This window comes from Cannabis sativa, chromosome 1 (genome assembly GCF_029168945.1).
Source record: "Cannabis sativa cultivar Pink pepper isolate KNU-18-1 chromosome 1, ASM2916894v1, whole genome shotgun sequence".
NCBI lineage: Eukaryota > Viridiplantae > Streptophyta > Magnoliopsida > Rosales > Cannabaceae > Cannabis > Cannabis sativa.
In genome coordinates, this window is record NC_083601.1 from 37778122 (window position 1) to 37797064 (window position 18943).

Genomic DNA, 18943 nt, shown 5'->3' on the forward strand with positions numbered 1-18943 from the left:
AGTTTCTAATAAAGTGCATACAACACTAGTTGTAATAGGGTTTTTATATGATTTTTTATTTCAGTTTAGGTTGCGCTAGTTGCAATAGAAATTTTTATATAGAATTTTGTAAAAATACAAAAACAAAACTGTTTTGAAGTATAAAAATAAAAAAGTTAATCAATGTTTTCAGATTTAATCAATGTTTATTTACGTTTTGTTAAACGTTCTGCTAATCGTGTCGCTCATGGTCTTGCCCGACTTTTATGGTTAAATGCTGAACGTAGTTATTCGTTTGATTCTCTTCCGAGTAACTTTATTGATGTAATTGTGCAAGAATGGTTATAAATAAAGTTTCAGCTTTTATTCAAAAAATAAATAAATAAATAAATAAATAAACCCCTAAATAATATTTTTAGAGGTAATATTAAGTTTTTTCCTTTTTCTTTTAAAATTAATAAAAAAAGATGATGAAATATACATAATTATGTGGCCCCACAGATTTATAAGGACTGGTGGAGGGAATTACATTCTCCTTATTTTGTCAAGATTTTTATGTGGCCCCACAATTTTATCTATGTATTTTGTTAAATTATTATTTTCCAACAAATGGGTATCTTTCTTATTTACTAATAATGTATACATGATATTATCTTGCTATAGTTTTTGTAGCTTTCATTGATTTGGTATTATGTCCTGTCTGTTTATTATTGTAATTACGATGAATAATTAATACTTCAAAGGCTTTTTTTAAAAAATAATAATAATAAGAAAAAGAACTTGGAAGATAAATATAATTATCTCAAAAAAAAAGTATCACACAATTTAATTTATTAATTATTATAGTATATTATATATTAATTATTTGTTAGATATTAAGTCTCATGCCTACTAATGACAATTACTTTAGTTAGAATGACAATAACAATGATCACATGTTGATGATGTGTCAGGTCAATGGCTAGTGAAGAGAACTTTAAAGCTCCAAGCTAGTTCAATGCCAAAACAAGGAAAATTAAAAACCCCACAAACCAGCAAATTGATGTGACCAGAGAAGAGAACAAAAATGGAACCTGTAAAATTGAGAAAATATTTGCAGAAAAATTTATATGTCTACACTCCCTAAATTGATTAGGTACATTTTTTCTTCTTTTTATTTTCTTTTAATATAATAATTAATTTTATTATGAAAGTTAAATAATATATTGGTTATTAAATAAAAAAAAATTTCTTTTATCAAAGAAATTTTATTTTTCATTTATAGTACATATCTTGTTAATTGGCCCACGTGTTACAATATTACCATTTCACATTAGCCGTTAAAGATATTCGCTTAGAAAGACAGATAACATAAATCTAGTAAATTTAATAAAGAATTCCCATTTAGAGACATCCTCATAAAATGAATGGATTGAATTGATCAACAACTTCATCATTACTCTCTACAAAGGTAACAAAAAAAATCAGCAATAAACAACTTTGGGCAAGAGGAGACTTTTAACAGCATAAAAATGAAAAATTTGTACTTATGATGATTGACTCCCTAAAAGAAAATAAAATATTTTAATTACAAATAAACAAAATATATATTAACACTAAAAAGGAAAAAATAATCATAATAATTAAATAAATAAACATGGTTACAAATTTTATAATATATTTTCACTATAAATAAACAATATTGATAAATAGTAACAATAATTATACCATATGAAAAATGAGAAAATTTGCCAAATATTAATAACTTAAATAACTTTAGAACTTTAATAATCAATAGCTGAAACGCTCTTAATAACAAATAACTAATACTTTTAATAGTAATAATAAAATATACTCATATATAGTTAATATAATAAAATTTAGAATGAAAAATTTTAAAACTAATAATAAGCTCTTACAAAATAATATAGACAACGAAAACTAAAAACATCGATCATTAAGAAGAAAGTATAGAAAATCATTGCAATTTTACCAAATAACTAACCAAAAACGTTTCCCCACCTATTTTATCATAAATAATAATTTTTTAGTTTAATTTTTTATAATTCCATTTGTACTTATTTAAGGTCATATATAAATTTTCAATATTTTATCATGTAAAAAATAAACTTCAAACAATTCTTTGAGTATAAAAAAAAATAATTACATGTGCAACAATTTTGTTTTTTATTTTATTTTAATATTATAAAATATTTAGAATTTTTTAAAAATTTATAAATGATTCTAAATAAAGAAATACTAGATCAGGCATATCCACAATGACTAGCACCTAAGTGTAATATTACTATTGATCCAAAGTTCTATTTATTTACTTTAATAAATATTATAAAAAATTACTAAACTAATTATAAGATGGATCATGGTAAAAAATATAGGCTAATTAGTAATTTTTCCTCCGAACTTTGACATGTACTAAATCATACTTCTGAATTTTTTTGGCCGTTAAAAATTCCCCCGAACTATTGAGATTGTTAAATTTAAGGACTTTTGTCTAATTTTAGTAAAAAAATTCTAACATGGATGAAAGTTCAAGGGGCATGATTTAGTACATATCAAAATTTGAGGGGCATGATTTGGTAGATATCAAAGTCTGGAGAGCATAGTTTAGTACATAAACAATCACTGAAACAGTATAATAGAATGAAATTAGATAAAAGTCCTTAAATTTAGCAATCTCAATAGTTCGAGGAGAATTTCTAATGGCCAAAAAAGTTCAAGAGACACAATTTAGTACATGTTAAAGTTCAATAAGAAAAATTATTAATTATTTAAAAATATATATCAAAACAGTTTTTTAAGGAGAGACCAGACTAGTATAGAATTATGCGAATATTTATTAAAAAAAAGAGGAGAAGAAGAAGTGATGTAAAGTAGGTGAGTGTATCTAACGCGCCTCACATAAAAGATGTGTCAGGCTAAGCACCACTCACTGAGTTCAGAGACACAGGAAAATTAATGATAATAGGTGTAGTGTGTTTTCAGCTCTCCATTGGTTCGTTCGTGTACCATATAGTACGGACGATGTTGATGTGTTCCTATCTATTGTACGTCACTTCCCAATTTTACTCTTTCATTTAGGATTTGAACTCAGTCATATTATCTCACTTGCTCCTTTTTAAAGTTTCTTTCTTTCCATTTTCTTTTGACATTATGCAACACCACCATTATCAATAATATAATGACATTTTACTAAAATAGAAGTAACAAAAGAAGTTAAAGGACAGTAACAGGAACGGCACCCAAAACAATCCCTCGCCACCACACATATATAATACCTTTTTCTTTTTTACTTTTTTTTTTTTGGTTATGTAAGAAAAATATATATATTTTTTTCTAAATTCTATCGAGTCTTCTTTTTGTTGGTGTAGATTCTGGAATTTTTACCAAAACAAGCAAAACAAATTATTAGGTTTGTTTCTCTGTATATTATTATTATTATTTTTATTTTAATTATCACTATACTTGGTCACAGCCACAGTAGTAATAAATTATAATAATTGAAATTTTAGTTGCTACTTTTCTAGGGTGGGGTTTCGAGAAATTTATCCAACTAAAGAAAGAGGGGAAGAGAGGAAAGGGGTGTGTGTGAGTGAGACTAATACACAACAAAGAAAGAAAGAAAGAAAGAAAGAAAAAAAGGTAGGTTTTGTGATCCAAACCAAGTCAATCAACTTGCCAATCTTTTTTCCTAATTTAATTGTTTGTTTTCTTTCTATACTCTTGTTCATTTTTGTTTATTATTATTATTGTTTCTCTTTTGGAAAATTATAATAATAATAATCCAAATGATACTTTCCCCTGCTGGTTTCTCACTTCTCTTATTTGTTTATTGCTCTTTTATTGGGGGTTATTATTTTCCTATTTGGTAAAATTCTGGTTTCATTATCTTCAAGTTTAGATCTTTCCATTTTTAGCATACTAAGAATCGTTGGAGCTGAACAAGGTGTGTTTGTGAATTTGTCTTTGCAGTTTTCTTTAATTCATTTATAATAAACTCACACAGCTCTTATATATACAGATATATAATACAATTATACTATATATACATATATGTATTGTGGTGGTCGGAAGGAAAAACAATAGGTTTCTTCCGTATGTCTTTATTTTGCAAATTCCTATTTAGGCTTTTCTTCTCAAAAGGCTATCTGGGTATCTTTTCTTTTTTGCCAATTTGGTAAGACATGCCTTTTTCTCCCAATTAAGTCTTATCCCTTAATTATCTCACATTTTTGTTTTTACTTTATTTATTCATATAATTTCTTCTTCTTCTTCTTCTTCTTCTTCTTCTTCTTCTTCTTCTTCTTTTGTGTCGAGAGCAATCTTTGAATTAAGATAATTTATATAGATAACAACTAGCTATAGTTAACTTACTCAAACCTGATTCACTTCTTCTTCTTCTTCTTCTTCTTCTTCTTCTTCTTCTTCTTTCACATAAAGTAGAAGCCTTTCAGGGTTTTATAAGTTTTGCCCATCTGGGTATGATTTCATTCCTCTAAATTTCAACTCTTTTAACATTATATATTTATATTCATTCATTTTTGTATTTGTTTTGTAATTTTTTTTTTCATTTTTTTAAAGAAAATTAATTGCTGGTCGATCAAGAAAAATGGTGAGAGGGAAGACTCAAATGAGGCGCATAGAGAATGCCACAAGCCGTCAAGTGACGTTTTCTAAAAGGAGAAATGGGCTTCTGAAGAAGGCCTTTGAGCTCTCAGTTCTTTGTGATGCTGAGGTGGCTCTTATAATCTTCTCCCCAAGAGGAAAACTCAATGAATTTGCTAGTTCCAGGTAAGATGATATCAATAATACACACCCCAGCTATATATATTTATATATATATATATATTTGTGTGAATGTATGTATATGTTTCTCTTATCCTTAAATATGCATAGTAATTAATTTGTTACATTGCATCATCATGATCCTGATCTTAATGTAGCTATTTTGTTCCTTCTCTAATCTTTTACAATATATATATTTTAATTTCATGCATGACTTCATAATTAAATTTCATGTAAGTAGTCTTTTCTTTATTTTGACTATTATATTTTTTTTGGTACGTTTCATGGAATATAAAAACCAAATCCTAGATCCGTTAATTCAAAGAATCAAATGTAGTAGTCAATATTATTAATCAGAAGGAAAAGAAAAATAAAGAAGAAGAAGTAGAAATAACAAATAGAATTCAAGGTTTCATCATCTAACTCTCTTACTTTATATTAATTTGTCTTTTTCATTAGCACGATTTTATTGAATGGAATGCTTTTAATTTTTCAAAGATGTAAATCATAATTAATTTTAGCTGTATATAATTGAAGTTGCAAGTTTGTAGTGTAAATATAGAATTGTCGCAACATCTCATATATTTAATTTTAACCACTATATTTATTTATATATATATATTATGATTCTTTCCTTGGCCAGAAGTTTAATAAACGTACTGTAGCTCGTTTTTGTGATTCCATCAAATTTACAGCTCATAGTAATTATCTACTTGTACGGTAATTTATTTCGCTACATATACAAAAGTAGAAAAAAAATGAAAAGTACTTTTTTCCTTCATTGACTGATCTTATAAGTAAATGTGTAGAGATATATGTGTATATTGCCAATACTGTGGTCAGTTTGTGAAATGACTAGATTAAAACAGATGTTTATTAAATGTCAGTGGGATAATATATTGATCATTTGGGGTAATAACCAATATTATGTACTGAAACCTTACAAGGGTGAATACTATAACAATATATAGGGACACAATTTTGTCTTGTAATGTATTTTTACAGAATGTATTTCGTGGTATATTAGATGGGTCTTAGGGTACATTAGATAGGTCTCAGAGTACGTTACCATTTTTTAACCCTAATTACCCCTAGATCAACCTCAGCCCTATCAAATCAAATAACTCACCCATCTAACGACTGCCGTACATCACGAAATACATTCTGTGAAAGTAAAATACTTTGTCTAATGGATAATTTATTGATTTAATTTTTTCACTTTGTAAGTTTTTAGGTTGTTTGTTTTAGTTATTATAGTTTACTGAGATGTTGAAGAACAATAATTAACATTGAAGGGGTGAATTGAACTATATATAGTGTTTTTGGGGGAGTCAGTTGTACTGGGCCAAGATTTATTTCTTATAGCTATACTATTATAAGTTGTGTGTCTGACCAATTTAGGATATTTACTTTGGTATTTACTATCTTCTAATATAATAACAATAATAATAATAAGAAAATGGATAGACCTCAATATAGAAATTAACTAGTACCATAGTTTTGGCTCCTTATAAACATTTTTACTAAATATGTTCTCACTTCATATGCAGGTAATTAATATGCATGCATTATATTATTTGAACATCATGAAATAATAACACATTATCTCTAAACCAAAAAACTAAATATAAAGGACTTTATAAGCTGTATAGATTTGTTGGAATTGTTTGGTTTAGATTATTTTTAATACAGTACTTGCACATGTAAACTGTAATAATTAAAAGCAACACAAAGGTGATGAATTATTAAGCATTTTCTTTTTCATTAATTATTTGAAGTTTTGAATTGAATTTTGGGAGTGTTTGGTTGGAGGTAATGAAATGAAAAAAAAAATATATATTTTATTCTATTTCTTTATTTGCTTGATTTTTAAAGTATTGAAATGTCATTGTAATAATATTCAATTATTTTGGTGGAATGATTCTTATATTTTAAAATGAAAAGAAAAATCAATACAATGCACAACGAGAAAAAATTAAATAATATTTTATTAATTTTTTATGTATTTTAAATTTAATTTAATTTGATTCCTATTTTTATTCTATTTCTATTTTAATTTTTATATTTTAATTATTTCTAATCAAAATCCACACTAACTAACTCTTTTCTCTATTTATTTTTTTTGAGTGTACTTTTCTCTATTATTATTGATTTCATGAAGATTTTAATTATTATGTCAATATTAGTCACCTCTCTTGCTCTTCTTGATAATCAATTATAAATGATCAAGTATTTATTGAATCATTATAATATGTATAATATTATAGTATGTATAGCATATATATTTAATTTAGGGTAATTTTATAGATACTCACTTAAAGGAATATTTTTATTTTTATAATAATGTAAATTGTAGTTATTTAAAGCTACTTGTAAATTTTTTAAATTTTTTGAATAATTTATAATACTAAAAATAAGGTTTAAATATTTAATTTATTGCATGACTATTTTTTTTTTCTATATGCTTGATAAAAAATTGCATGAACTTTATTTTGATACGATGAATTATTAAGTTTTTAAAAATTTACAAGTATAAAAAATTTCTTAAACACTTTAACAAATAAGGATGTACTGAAACATTCTTTTAAAGAATGTACTGTTAGGGTGTAAAAATATTAAAAGAACTAATATTCTACTACTTTACCTTGTTAATTTGTGTACTAGAATACCATGTCTACTTTACCTTGTTTGCAGAGGTAGATGTGCTATCGTCCGTACTACTAAAAACAGCATCTTATTTCTATTTTATATAATTTATTAGAACATCTCATAAAGAGCATGTCTTTTCTCTCAAAAAAAAAAATAAAAGAGCATGTCTTTAATTGTAATTTAATTTCCTTATATAATATATGTATATATATATATATATATGAATTTAGAAAACTACTAGAGAAGAAATATATGTCTCCTTAATGACCAGGGCTTAATTACTAACTGGTTTTTCATAGACAGTCGAGCGAAAAAGACATATATATATAAATATTAAATATGAAATATAGGCACTTAGTAGAGTTCATCATATAAACTATATTTCCTAATTTGTTGGGATTTAGCTTCGATCATCCTATTTGTACGGAGGACTAATAGGGTTATTGGATGTTGAAGTAAGAAGAGGTTGAAAATTAATATGACATTATTGGTCGGTCTTAACTTTTTTAGACATATATATAGTTAGGTTGATTATTGCATGTAATGTAAACCGTGTGCCTCATCATCATCGGTAGGACCTCCTTTTCTTAATTCGTTGCCCAGGATCCAATGTTTATTTAATTTTTCTTATCAGATTTAGAAACTAAAATAGCTTTAATTTAAGAGCAGAGTAGGTATAGATACATTTATAATATACACTCAAGTGTTAATGAACACCAGCTACTTTATTTCTCACTGGGGAAGGGATGCTATCATGCTAGTTTATAATTGAGCATTATTGTTATTAGGCACTAATGTCTTTAGTACTATTTAGAGGTGATACCTTTTGATTGATTAACGGTATTTTTTTAAAAATTATTATATTTAATTATATGAAATCGATATTTAATTACACTTATAAATATTTTGAAAGGTACTAAACATGACTAAAACGTATTAATATTTCTCTTTATAATTAGGTGTGTATTATATGTCAATGCTAGTTTAATACAATGTGTCATATATACACAACATCTTAAATATTATTGTTTCGATCGGTTTTAGCATTATTTTATAAAACAAATAATATTATGTTTGATATATAGGGAATGAGGAGAGAGACAGTCACGTACGATCGAGAGAGAGTAATGTGAGAATCAAGAATGTGGAGAGACAAAATTATAAGTATATAATACAAGGGAATGTGCACTCCTACTTTTGGAGCATGTACTATCCTTTATTCAGTTTTCAATTATGAATTCTCCGATTAATTAATTAAGAGAAATTAATTTGTATATTTTATTATATATATCTAGGAAAAATGACAATAATGATATTTATATTTAGGAAAAATATGTATTAATATACTAATTAATTAGATATCCACAATTCACTTGTACCATATGAGTAACCATTTTATAGTAAATTTTAATAATAATTGGAAAAATATATAATAAATTATTTGACCCTACAAATTGTGTTGTATATGTGTAAATTATCTTATTGTATTGTTACAAGAGAAATCATCCTTACTTCCTCCACTTAATTAGTTGATTATTCTTATAAATATTTGGTTAATTACAATAAGATATTGAAAAGAATTGCTAGGAAACTAATATGTATAAGAAGCAAGCCATAAACCTTTTGTTAGCATATTAAGGTCCTCATGACTTAAGATTCAAGGGTATATGAGATGAGTTAAATCTCCTTTTCGACATTTTTAATAATGATCATGAATATATAACTAAATATTTATTTTATTTTTTAAAAAAATAAAAATAAATTATTGCTACTTAACACAATTTATTTTTAATATAGGATTTTTTATTTTTATTTATTTCTGTAACCCTTTTGATTTGGAGGATTATGATTGTTATTAATTTTAGCAAGAGGTTTGCTTTTATAAATGTTGATGCTATATGTTTTCATTTTATATATTTTTCTTTTCACACTACAAAAAACAACAGTTATTTTTAGTGACAACCTTTTAGTCACAATATAAAAATTTTGTGACTAAATGTCACTACAAGAAAAGTCACTTTTGCTAGTACATTTTTGTGCTGGCAAAAGTTGGTATTGCGCTGGTAAAATAGAATTTACTTGTGATGTGTTGGCAAAATGGGGTTGGCAAATCAATATTGGTATTAGAACTTTTGTCAGCATAAAATGAAAAGCGCTGGAAAAAATGATTTTTCCCATCGCGTAAATGCGCTGGTAAAAGTTAGATTTTAGCCACTGCAAATGTACGCTGGTAAAACTTTGACCTCTTTGCTAGTGCAGTTTGCGAAATGCAACTTTTACCAGCGCAATAACGAACTGTACTGGTAAAAGTGACATTTCTTGTAGTGTGTGACTTTTAGTCACAACAAAAAATTACTTGTGATTAAAACATAATATTTAGTTGTAAGTTGTCACTAATTTAGTTTTAGTTATAACAAATATTATGATTAAAAATACATTTAGTCACAACAAATTGTAATTTTTGCGACTAACACTTTTAGCCACATACCTTTTAGTCACAACACAATAATAATAATTTATAATTAGCCACAATTTTTTCATCATTAGTCAAAAATTTTGTTATGACTAAAAATAAGATTTTTTGTAGTGTCATATCATCACACATAAGTTCTAAATAGTAGTACACTTGAATTATGCAATGCATCATTACTTCTACAATGTTTATTACTCTAGTGTTGTCTCATGAAAAAAATTAATAAATACTTTATTTGTCAAGATTATGTTTAGTGTTCTTCTTCTTCTTCTGTTTTCTACTTGTTTGAAATTTCCAAAACCAGTCTATCCTTGTTTAGAAATAGTCGTAGTCATTAGGTTGACTAATTTTACTAATTCGGTTTGTTTAATAATTATTTAACATTATGCTTGATAGAGAAGACTGAAAGGTGGATGGAGAAGGGATAGAGGGAAACATATTAAAAGAGAGTTTGGAATCCTTTGTTTGGTATGATAGAGATAGGCCAACCCATTATTTTTCATCCCTCCACAAGGAAAGAGAAAATAATTATATAAATATAATATATAATTATATTAGTAAGGATAATATTGTAATTTCAATGATTAATTTCCTCTCTATTTTCCAATTTGATAATATCAAATTAATAACACAGAAAATGTGTTTTGCTCTCCATTCATTTTTACTTTTATTCCTTACCAAACATATATATATTTATAGATATATAAATAAATATATATAGCATAGTCAATCTTCTTTTGTGCTCTTTGAGTATGGTCTAAGTTATATATAGGACGTACTGCGATCCATTTCAACCATTAAATGAAAAACATGTACAAAAAATGATTTGATATTGTATATTCTAAGTTTTTGCATAGCTAGGAGGCCGTAATTGGTTTGTTTGAACCTTTTAATTTCATCTGAACAAAACAAGCTACATATAATCACATACATAAATCGGTTCCTTATTATAAAAAGACCTTATTAATTTTATATTCTGGAATATTATGTCCAAGCTACTTAAGCAGTCATTATTCTTTCTACAATAATTAAGCTGCATATGATATGACGTGTTTCAGTGATATGTTCATTTGAAGTTCATGCATATTTCAAGTAATTAGTTACCGTACGTTTCTGTTGTTAATTAGTTATAGTTCATTAATTTTCTTACTTTTCATATAATAATATGGTTTTAACCATAGTTGATAGGCTTAATTTGTGATCCATATTAGGATTTAGTATAGGCTTAGGCTACATAGATATCTGTTATATTTAGTTTTTAAAAGACTTAATCCAAATTTAGAATGCGGAAGTAGTAGAGACATGAGGTGTATTGTAAAATATATGAATAGTGAAGTAACAACTCATGTAACTTATATATATATGATATTAAGTTTCCAGACATTATTAATAAGAGACTCCCAAATACCTTTCTCAAGATAGTGGAGTTCGAACTCAAGTGACTCTTTTTGACTCACTATCTCCAAATTATAAACAATTTTTTTCTTGATTGGATTTTGAATGTGAATCGAATGCTTGTCAGAGTTTTGTTGTTTAGTTCTATGTTAAGAATACAATTGTTGTGGAGAATGTAGAATAGAGTGAGGTGTATGGGAAGATGTATGAAGTTATATTTCAAAAATTAATTAGTAATAAATTGAAATAATTCATGCATCTTATATATTTGGTATATTAAGTTCCCAAACATTATCTAAGACTTTTTTATACAAATAGTGATAAGTTAGTCCTAGGAGGGAGATGAAATTTAGTCTTTATATAACCTTGAGCTATGATCACTTGGATTTTATGTTACTAGAAATTTCCAGTGTCATCATAAATTGTTTATATTTCCATAAATTTTCACTTGTGACGATACATAATTATATTATCTGCCATATCTTGCTAGAAGTCCAATAGTTATATAATTACTTTTAGTAGATTTTCTTTGTCGAGGCCAAATAATTTGTTATTGTCTGATTCTTGGCGTTTTTGTCTAGTTTATCCTTGCAGTACGTACTTATAATTCAAGCTAGGTTGCTGATTTACTTTCCTGGCTTTAGTTGCATATGCATGCTTAGTCTAATATATTTTTAAAACAATAATTTTTCTACTTTTATAGATGTTTTTCATTTTACATGTGGTATATAAATATATATAGGATATTACTGATATTATAACGTGTTTTGATTTTCTCAGCATGCAAGCTACGATAGAACGTTATAGGAAGCACACTAAGGACAATCAAACTCACAACAAATCTGTTGAACAAACCATGCAGGTTCTCCCTTATTAATTATTGCTTCTTTTAATAAAATTAATTAATTGATTGATATGTAATATCGTTATTACTTGCACTAGTAAAACAAATTAAAGTATAATATCGTTATTAGTGTAATTTATTATCAGATTTAACTTGTTTTACTTTAAAAATATTATAAGAAATCACTAATCAATTATAAGACGACAGTTAATCGTAGTGCTAAACACTATAAATGTATCATAGCAATGCTGTTAATAATTAGATTTCTAATTAATGACACTTTTGAAGTGAATCTATATATTGCTTTTTGAAGTGCTAAATTTTATAGCATAGTTAAAAAGAATTAATAAAATATATATTTATTTGATTTATTTATTTATTTTGAATAGAAATAAAATTTTATTAAGAAGACAAATTGTCTAACAACATAAACATAAACTCAGTGAAAACAATACTGGCACATAAGATTTGATTTGAAAAACAACAAGAAACTCTAACAAAACTATGAGCTTATTTGGCTGTGTTTTCAGTTTTCAGTTTTTGAAATTGTGTTTTTAAAAGTGAGAATAGAAAACAGTTTTTTGTTATTTTAAAAATTTTATGGTGTTTGGCACATATTTTTAAAAACTGTTTTTAGATTTTTTCTTATGAAAAAAAATCAATATTTTAGCACCATCCGGGTCTAGGTTTGGGTATGATTTTGGGTCTAGGATCCGAGTATGTGAGCAAAATATAAAATATAATATGTTAGATAAAAAAAAATTGTTTTTGAAGATTGAAAATAGCATTTTGATGTTTTCTGTTTTCTAGTTTTTTAAAACTCAATTTTTAAAAAACAATTTTTAAAAAATTTTGCCAAACGACTCCTAATAGTTCTTAAAAACTGTTTTCAGTTTTAAAAAACAGAAAACAATTTTTAAACTGTAAAGTCAAACAACCTCTGTAATTTTCCTGCCCATGCCATTTCAACAGATATATATATATAATATATTTCTAGCCTACTTTAATTAAGGCTACTTCTTAGACATTTGTAGAGTACATTACTCTAGATATCTGTAGAATATTTACTCTAGAATTTCTTATGAACATTTTTAGATACCATTTAATTAGCCTATAATTATAACTCTAATTAATTAGTTGTACTCCAATTGTAAAAGTGGGTTAACTGCTGTATATAAGATGAAACATCAAACTATCAATAAAGCTATTTTTAATTTATTTTCTTTACAAACTAAAGTTCTTTAATGAAATGAAATAGAGACTGTAAAATATAATTTTTGTGTTAAAAAAAAAAACATTCCAACCAAATACTAAAACCTATCCTATATATTTGGTGATCATGTCTAATATATCCCAGTAAATTTAGTGGAAGCAGCAAAATGAGCTTTTGACGTTTAATATTAATAATGTATATAATTATTTGATGTATTTTATTAGAGTATATATTTTGTGTGTGTGTTATATTGTTAGAAAAGAAAATTAATATAGTGCTAAAAATATTATACAATTTTGGTGTTATAGTTGAAGAGGTGTGTTTGGGTTGGAGAATATATATGCTGTTAAATGGTAAATGGCACATTATTTTGTTGAGTCTGACTTGTATAAATGGTAAATTCTAAAGTTGCAGCATTTGAAACAAGAAGCAACTGCCATGATGAAGAAGATAGAGCTTCTTGAAATCTCCAAACGGTTAGCTAATTAAGCTCAATGACTTGATTTTCTTGTACTCATTTAATAATAAAGGCATATATATAAATATACATGTATAATATTATATAAAACTTTGAATTGGGAAACTAATGCCTCAGGAAATTTTTGGGAGAAGGTCTGGGTTCATGCTCCCTTGAAGAACTACAACAAGTAGAACAACAGTTGGAGAAGAGTGTAACAAAAATTCGAGCAAGAAAGGTTAATATATACATCACAAAGCCATATACAAAAATTTATTTATGTATATCTTGTTATTACTGCTGATTATTGTTAATTGCCTCAACTCTAATTCAGAGATTGATATATATATATAGTCAACACTATCATATTTTGAATAGTGTATAAAAGCACACTATGATAACATCATCTTTGACAGTAAATTAGTCACTCATTTTTAAATGAAAAACTCATTTTTGTATTTATCTTATATATTTCAGAATCAAGTTTTCAAAGACCAGATTGAGATACTTAAGGAAAAGGTAATTAAAATGAGACAGCCTCTACATATATATATGTTTATTCTTTTCACTCTATCTCGAGATAATGATTTAGTAATTTGCTTGTGGAATAATAAAGAATTAATGGAGAAAATATGAAATTAATATGAGTTGTTGTATATTTTATTAGTGCTTGCCTTTTTCTTTTATTTATTTATTTTTTCACCGAAAGAAGAATCTAAACATTATGTTTTCTTGTGTCCATTTTATATTCTAATAAAATTCAGGAAAAAGCCCTAACATCTGAAAATGCAAGGCTTTCTGAGAAGGTAGGTAACTGGTTGTTTATAATTATAATTATTTGCATTATTATGCTCCAGTTGAATAGAATTTGTGGTCATTATAAATTCCAATTAAAAGGACCTTTCTATATACATGAGTCTTTCCATTACTAATTACCATTGCCATTTAATAATATGTACATATTTACTTATACAGTTTAATTTGGCACATCTAATCATTTTTGTTTGTTTGATTTTTTTGCAGTATGGTATTAAACCGATGGTTCAAGCATCAAATAATAATAATAATAATAATAATAATAATAATAATAATAATAACCATAAGCAGATAGAGGACTTGAACAACACAGAAAGTAATCCCAGTTCAGATGTGGAGACTGAACTATTCATTGGGCTACCAGAAACAAGATTAAAGCGTCTACTTCCAAAGAAATGATCATAAGCTTAAAATTAAGATAAGCTTGCTGAGAATACTGCGCTTTAAGTTTTTTCCACATATATATAACCTGTAAGATTATTATTATAATTATTCTACCTCCATATAATTATGTCTCTATATATATTTATATATATTCTTGCACTGCAAGTATATAATAATAAACTATAGCATTTTGAAATGGCAATACGTGTACTAATTGTAAGATCCATGATATTGCGATCATCATCAGAAACTACTAACTGACTACATATATAATTAACGCAATGCATTCTGTTGATGAAATTCTATGGTTCCATTCATTTCAGCATCCAAAATACTATTTCTGCGTTATTGTTATATATGTATGTGGAGGTCAGGTTAGCTAGCTTGGGCTAAGGGGTTCTACTAATTTTCCACAAAAATAGTGGCACCAGTACTGGTTTGGTAACAATATGGTACTGTCTTTTACCAATTCTCATTTCAGTGGAAATGCCAGGTTAGAAAGATTTACTTCAAAAAAAAAAAAAATAGGGCAAAGAAAAAAAAATATATATTTAGTTGGTGTGATAAAAATATGAGATTATCAATTGGTTACACAGCTCATGATATATATTTATATTTATATTTTCTTAAAAAACACAATTTGTTTCATCAACAACAAAAAAAAAAGAAAAAGAAAAACTATTTGCTTTATAAATATTTTAACTTTTAATTATTTATTTTTAATAATTAGTCTGATATTGTTGATGAAACGAGACAATGATAAGCAGTACTACTTTAGTAACTCATTCTGATTTTGTGAAGAGAGATTTCTTGTAAATCGATCGGAGTATCCCAACTAGTTGTTTATTGAACATGTTTTCGTGTTTATTCAGTCAAAGCAAGTAAGCATGTGTATGTTAAATGAATTGCCATATAATGTTGTGAATAGTTATTATTGTGTTACTAATATTTAGTACTTATTCTAAATTTCACAAACTTTGCACAAAACATATCTATAAGACTGGCAAGATTGAACTTTGGAAAGTAATCTCAATAAACATAAAAAAAGTAAACACTAATTTGTTCAGAAGCTAAATATAATATCTGTTGCACAATGTGACAGATTTATTTAGTGAGAGATTAGCAATGATTCTCTCAAAAATCCTAGTTTGTTCCTAAACAAAAAAGAAAGAGAAAAAGAACAAAGCTCTCCAAGTTACTCAATCATGTAACTCGTTCACATGCTTAATTTTTTTCAAGAATTTGAAGGACAGCCTCTCTTGTGGGCAGTGCAGGTATGGCTCCTCTGTCTGTCACAGTCAGCGCACCACATGCATTCCCAAATAGGAGAGCTTCCCTTAACTTCTTTTCGTCCTGCACATGAAAAAGACAATGCACTATAAACTTTAGCTTGAACTGGAAATGAAGATTAATTAAACTAATAAATGATGATACTACACATAATTAGGATCAAGCATTGTTTTCCAATCCAAATCAGACTTTAATTTATTTTCTGTTTTCTTAGTGATTTAAGGATAATTTGTGTAGGACAATTAATGTCTGATGTATACAGATAGATAGGTATATATATGGACTTAATAACTAGAATCTTATTTTTCTGGAATTTAAGTAATGCTTTCTGACTTACCATTGATGATATGAAATGAATTTTTTGTAATGTTTAATGCTGAATCTAAAGATAACATGTTGCTATAATGGAAGAAAAACACACATATATAAGCTATGTTATAGTACTTTAAATGAAAAAAGAGAAGTGATTTACCTTGTACAGATTCAAGTCAGAAGCCAAAATGCTCAGTACTCCAGCTACAAAACCATCACCAGCACCAGTGGTATCAACTGGAGTAACTTTAACTCCAGGAACATGCCCATTAAACTCCTGCAAATATTGGTGCAGAAAAATTAGGCTATTCTGGACTGGTTATAAATGAAAGAAATTGATTAACATATAGAGCCATTAACTACCAAGCAGACAAATTAAGGCACTCATTAAATACTAACCTTCGTGTAATATCTGCACCCTTGTGTGCCTTCAGTTACAATCAAAAGCTTAAGATTAGGGTGAAATAGTTTCTCCCTCACCATAGTATCATCACAAGGATCATCACCTTCAGTCAAGAATTCAATTTCTTCCTTATTAATCTGCAGTTTCCATCAAATATATGTCAGTTGTAGATATAATTAAGTGATAATTTCAGGGAAAAATCCCCCATAGAATTTACCTTAATTATGTCAGCTTGGTCCCAAATGCTCTTAATGCCTTCTCTAGCAGACTCTGAAGATGGCCATAGAGGTAATCTCAAATTCGGGTCATAAGAGAGGAGACAACCTGAAGCTTTAGCCATTTTCATAGCAGCATAATGAGCTGATCTACAGGGCTCATCAATCAAACTTATTGACCCATAGTGAAATATACCTGCCTGCAGAGATTCAAATGAAATTTTTTTGATACGAGACACGAAAATAAAAAGAAACACATCCCAATTAAACAGAACATCATTACACGAGTACCTTTTTTATTAAATTTACATTGAGTTCTGCTTCGGTCAGAAGCATATCAGCACTTGGATTCCTGAAAAACAAGAATTCTCTTTCACCCTCATGAGTCAGGGTAACAAATGCCAATGCAGTCCTGGCATTTGAGTCAAACACTACGCCTGAATTGTCCACTTTGTTCTCTTCCAAAATATTAGCAAGCATGTGTCCAAATTCATCATCACCAACCTAACAATTAGAAAATGGATTGTTAGTAATGTAATATTACCATATTGGATTGGACAAAAGAAAAAAGAAGTAAAATATTTTCAAAAGACCTTGCCAATGAAAGCCGATGAGGCTCCTAGTCTGGAAATCCCAACAGCAACATTAGCAGGAGCTCCACCAGGAGCGTTCTTGAAAGCTTCGGCTTCTGCAAGAGAAACTCCAGAAACCGTTGGCACAAAATCAATCAACATCTCACCAAAACAAACAACCAATGAACTTTCAATGGTTTTGGTTTTGGTTTTGATCTCGATTCTTGCCTCATATGAATTCACTTTGGGCGAACCTGAATGCCAAAACACTTTTAGTATAATAGCTTATGTAATCATTTCATTATATTAATACTGTACAAAGTAAATTTAATATGATTACCACTCTTAGACGACTTGGATGATTTGAAACTACTTTTACGAGAACGATCAAGAGTTACAGGAAAGCAACTACAACCTCCTGACATATTTGGATATGAATGAAATTGAACGTAGAAGTGTAGTGAGAGTGTAAATTGGCTGCTAGTTTGTTCTTAAAGAAAGTGGATTTGTTATGAATTCCTATTTTTATGTGAAAAAATAAAAATAAAACTTAGAATTCGTCGTAACAGTATATTCAAATTTTCAATTTAAAACCAACTTACAATTTAAAACCTTACAAATAAATAAATAAAAATAACTATTAAACAAGCTGTGCTTACAAATGTGTTTGAGCGAGACAATTCTACAAACTACTAAGTGTAAAAGAAAAAAACAAAAAAATGAGAAAACAAAATTACGCCATAAGTCTCTCAAAAATTGAGTTAGATGAACCAATCTCAAAAAATGGCAACAATTCCATTTCTTGTTCTAAAAATTAACACATGTCAAAAATTTATTGGTCACACCAAAATTTTATTTAAAAAAATATAAATAAATTATATAAAATCATAAAATATAGTAAATACCATTTTGGATTCTATGTTTTATAAAAATTATCAATTGAATCCTCTATTTTGTTAAATGACAAAATAGAGCCTATATTTTCTAAAATGGTAAAAATAGGACTCTAAACTCAATTTCAACAAGTTTATATATTTTTTAATATAACCAAATTTTAGACAATTTCTAACACGAACAGATAAAAAAAGTAACCAGTTTTGTCATAACATCTCTAGATGGTCCTATTTGTAAAATTTTAGAAAATACAAGGTTCATTTTG

The 18943-nt window shown here is 27.1% G+C and overlaps 2 protein-coding genes across 5 annotated transcripts; one reads left to right on the forward strand and one right to left on the reverse strand.

Moving 5' to 3' along the window:
* The first annotated feature begins 3488 nt into the window (after positions 1 to 3488).
* Positions 3489 to 15309, forward strand: LOC115706939 (MADS-box protein SOC1). Of its 4 annotated transcripts, XM_061114429.1 has the most exons (9): positions 3616 to 3922; positions 4420 to 4455; positions 4558 to 4767; positions 12059 to 12140; positions 13744 to 13811; positions 13931 to 14030; positions 14270 to 14311; positions 14557 to 14598; positions 14816 to 15309. In XM_061114429.1, exons 3-9 carry the CDS (start codon positions 4586 to 4588, stop codon positions 15005 to 15007), a joined length of 708 nt encoding a protein of 235 aa, XP_060970412.1. In that variant the 5' UTR covers positions 3616 to 3922; positions 4420 to 4455; positions 4558 to 4585; the 3' UTR covers positions 15008 to 15309. The 4 variants fall into 4 exon arrangements, with proteins under 4 accessions (XP_060970409.1, XP_060970412.1, XP_030490578.1 ...); XM_061114426.1 differs by lacking the exon at positions 4420 to 4455 and having other exon boundaries at positions 3489 to 3616; positions 4554 to 4767; XM_030634718.2 differs by lacking the exon at positions 4420 to 4455 and having other exon boundaries at positions 3726 to 3922.
* A 698-nt stretch (positions 15310 to 16007) lies between these two features.
* On the reverse strand, positions 16008 to 18546 carry LOC115706706 (probable fructokinase-7). The gene is made up of 7 exons (XM_030634419.2): positions 18125 to 18546; positions 17806 to 18038; positions 17504 to 17716; positions 17215 to 17412; positions 16994 to 17134; positions 16755 to 16871; positions 16008 to 16345 (listed from the first exon to the last, which is right to left on the reverse strand). The coding sequence occupies exons 1-7, from the start codon at positions 18207 to 18209 to the stop codon at positions 16217 to 16219; spliced, it is 1116 nt and encodes a 371-aa protein (XP_030490279.2). The 5' UTR covers positions 18210 to 18546; the 3' UTR covers positions 16008 to 16216.
* Positions 18547 to 18943: the final 397 nt, after the last annotated feature.